This window comes from Contarinia nasturtii, unplaced genomic scaffold, assembly GCF_009176525.2.
Source record: "Contarinia nasturtii isolate CC-2019 unplaced genomic scaffold, AAFC_CNas_1.1 Cnas_scaffold_1539, whole genome shotgun sequence".
NCBI classification, from domain to species: domain Eukaryota; kingdom Metazoa; phylum Arthropoda; class Insecta; order Diptera; family Cecidomyiidae; genus Contarinia; species Contarinia nasturtii.
The window spans coordinates 1-2523 of NW_022198874.1; the positions used below are offsets into that span (position 1 = coordinate 1).

Sequence of the window (2523 nt, forward strand, 5' to 3'; positions counted from 1 at the left end):
GTACTTTCTGTCGACATTCGGTAACATAGATTAACTGGCACTCGAAGATAGCCATCATGCATCAAAACGATGACCAACTCCGAACAAATTGATTGAAGCAAATCAAGGTTATAAAATACTTTCGAACATAAAATGTTATCAATTAAAAAAATGCATTTCGTCTAGATTAAAATGGACGACATTGGGTTACATCAACAGACAACGAATACTTTATGAATGGTGTTAAAAATTTAAACTATTTTTTACACAAAATTTGCAACTTTTATTACTTTTAGTTTATATTTTGTATAGCGTATGACCTTCCACATTGTTTGTTTTTTTTTTCACTGTAAGAATTTCAAATAAGAGTAATTTTTATTTTATTTACTTTTTGTTGTTTGAGAATAATCTTCCAAATCTAGTATATGGGGGATACATTTAATATGGATAAATGATAATAAGATTGTTGGGCTCACGAAAAATTCTAGAAATTGAGATTTTCAATTTAAAAATAACTGGAATTGTATTGTGTACCCGAAATAATATCGTTTATTTGGACAGCACGTACTCATTTTTAATGCAATACACACTTTTTTTCTACATAATTTGTTATAACAAAATTTGAATCGCGATTAAGAATCTTAAAAAAACATCCTTCAATAAGCGAAATAACAATGAAAAAAATCTCTTCTTCGTTGTTTAATGAGAAAAATCATGTACATTTATTTGAAATGGCGTATTAAATGAAGCAACAGTGATTTTCAAATCCAATATTTAGCGATTAACTCGATTTTAATATTTTAACAGTGTTAGGTTGTTTTCACCATCTAACGGCACGCTACAGTAGTAAATAAACTAGTTTTTATTTAGATAATTAGATAGAATATATTATTGTTGTTGTTGTTGTTTTTATTGAGATGCATGTCACAATAAATTACTTGAAAACTCAAGAGAGAAACCGCATACTTTTGCTTAATTTCTGTTTTATTCATTCAATGAAATAACTAATGATATGAGTGAGTTGATATCATAGGGTGGGTGTCGCATACTGCGCTGAACTGTTGTTCATCGGTCGGCGGCCAATTGAAATGAATTTTATACGGCGCGTCTCGAATGAAAAAACACGTGTATGTTCGCATTATAAAAAGTCTTGTAATATCCTTTGAAAATGTATTGCAATAGCCAGTTTATCAATGGCGTTTGCCTGTTATGGCCGTACATTGACGGAATATTCCATTGAAATTCTCGGAAACATAACAAAATACAAAATGCTTCTTAGTCGTGGAAGAACCCATTTCCTTTCTCTTCGGTTCAATACTTATTCGCCTTTGTCTCTCCCCGGAGAATAATCCAAACAATTTCGTCATCATAGATAAAAGCTCATCACTTTGATTTTGAACTGTGTTCGTTCGTTTGAATGCAATAATTTCAGATAATGTGCGTCAGTTTTAAAGAAAATTATGCGCTAAGTTGTTTGTTGTTGTTGTTAATTTGCAAATGATTTTTGTTCTATTTCAAGAAAATGACTGTGTTATATTTGTGTCTCTAACTGGGATAAGTGGTTTATTTGCCGTCATCTTTTTTATCATATGTACTACGAAATTTTATATGCACAGTGCACACGTACAATAACAAAATATAATCCCACAAAATGCTTTCAAATGGCAAACGGTTGCCGTTGTTTGATCTGTAAAAATTCTTTGAATGGAAAATATTGCGAATAAAGAAGAACACTCCACTCACTGTGTGACATGATGCCAATTTCAAATATGGCCCACCAAATTTCATCAATCACAAGTGGTATACAAATTATTTTGAAGCGAGTGCCTATTCAATCACGCACATCATATTCAGACATTTTATTTATTTTTCCGAACTTTGACAAATTCAAATGAAAACAAAAATTCTAAAAATATATTTATATTCGATCAATAAAAATGGTACTTTGTAATGAATCAAGTGTACGAAGATATATTTTTACTTTTCGATTAAATTTACCAAAAAAAAAATTTCAAGCGAAAAAAAAATTGCGCAGAAACCATGATTTTTGAATTTCTACTACAAAAGAATATGATATTGTTGATAAAAAAAACATTTGAATTCCAAACTATTGATCCAATTAATTTCAATAAATGTGTGCATGTTTTAAAAAAAAAAATCAATTTCATTGCAGTAGTAACGGTCGTGAGGCACGCAACAAAGCTGAGAAAAATCGACGTGATAAATTAAATAAATCAATTCAAGAGTTGGCCGGACATGTACGAAATGTGGCTGGCTCATCAAAGCGTATCGATAAAACAGGAATACTACGATTCTCGGCACATGGTCTTCGCATTGATTATGGTACGTTTTAATTTTCCACATTTATATTTTATAATTATTACTCACCATCGTTGTTTGTTTGCTACCATTGCAGTTTTCAATAGCGGTGAAAGAAGCCCATGTCAATTTAGTATTAATCATTCAAGTGCTGAATCCTTAATGAAGCTTGTTAATGGATTTTTGATAGCGATAACGTGTCGTGGAAACATTGTGATTGTTACA

General features: G+C 30.8%; 1 protein-coding gene across 1 annotated transcript; it reads left to right on the forward strand.

Moving 5' to 3' along the window:
* Nucleotides 1-2144: 2144 nt before the first annotated feature.
* LOC116346476 (aryl hydrocarbon receptor nuclear translocator-like protein 2) lies at nucleotides 2145-2517 on the forward strand (the record flags this gene model as incomplete). The annotated part of the gene is made up of 2 exons (XM_031776547.1): nucleotides 2145-2322; nucleotides 2396-2517. Coding segments are annotated over 2 exons (300 nt in total), but the record flags the coding sequence as incomplete, so codon positions are not given.
* Between the last annotated feature and the right edge of the window lie 6 nt (nucleotides 2518-2523).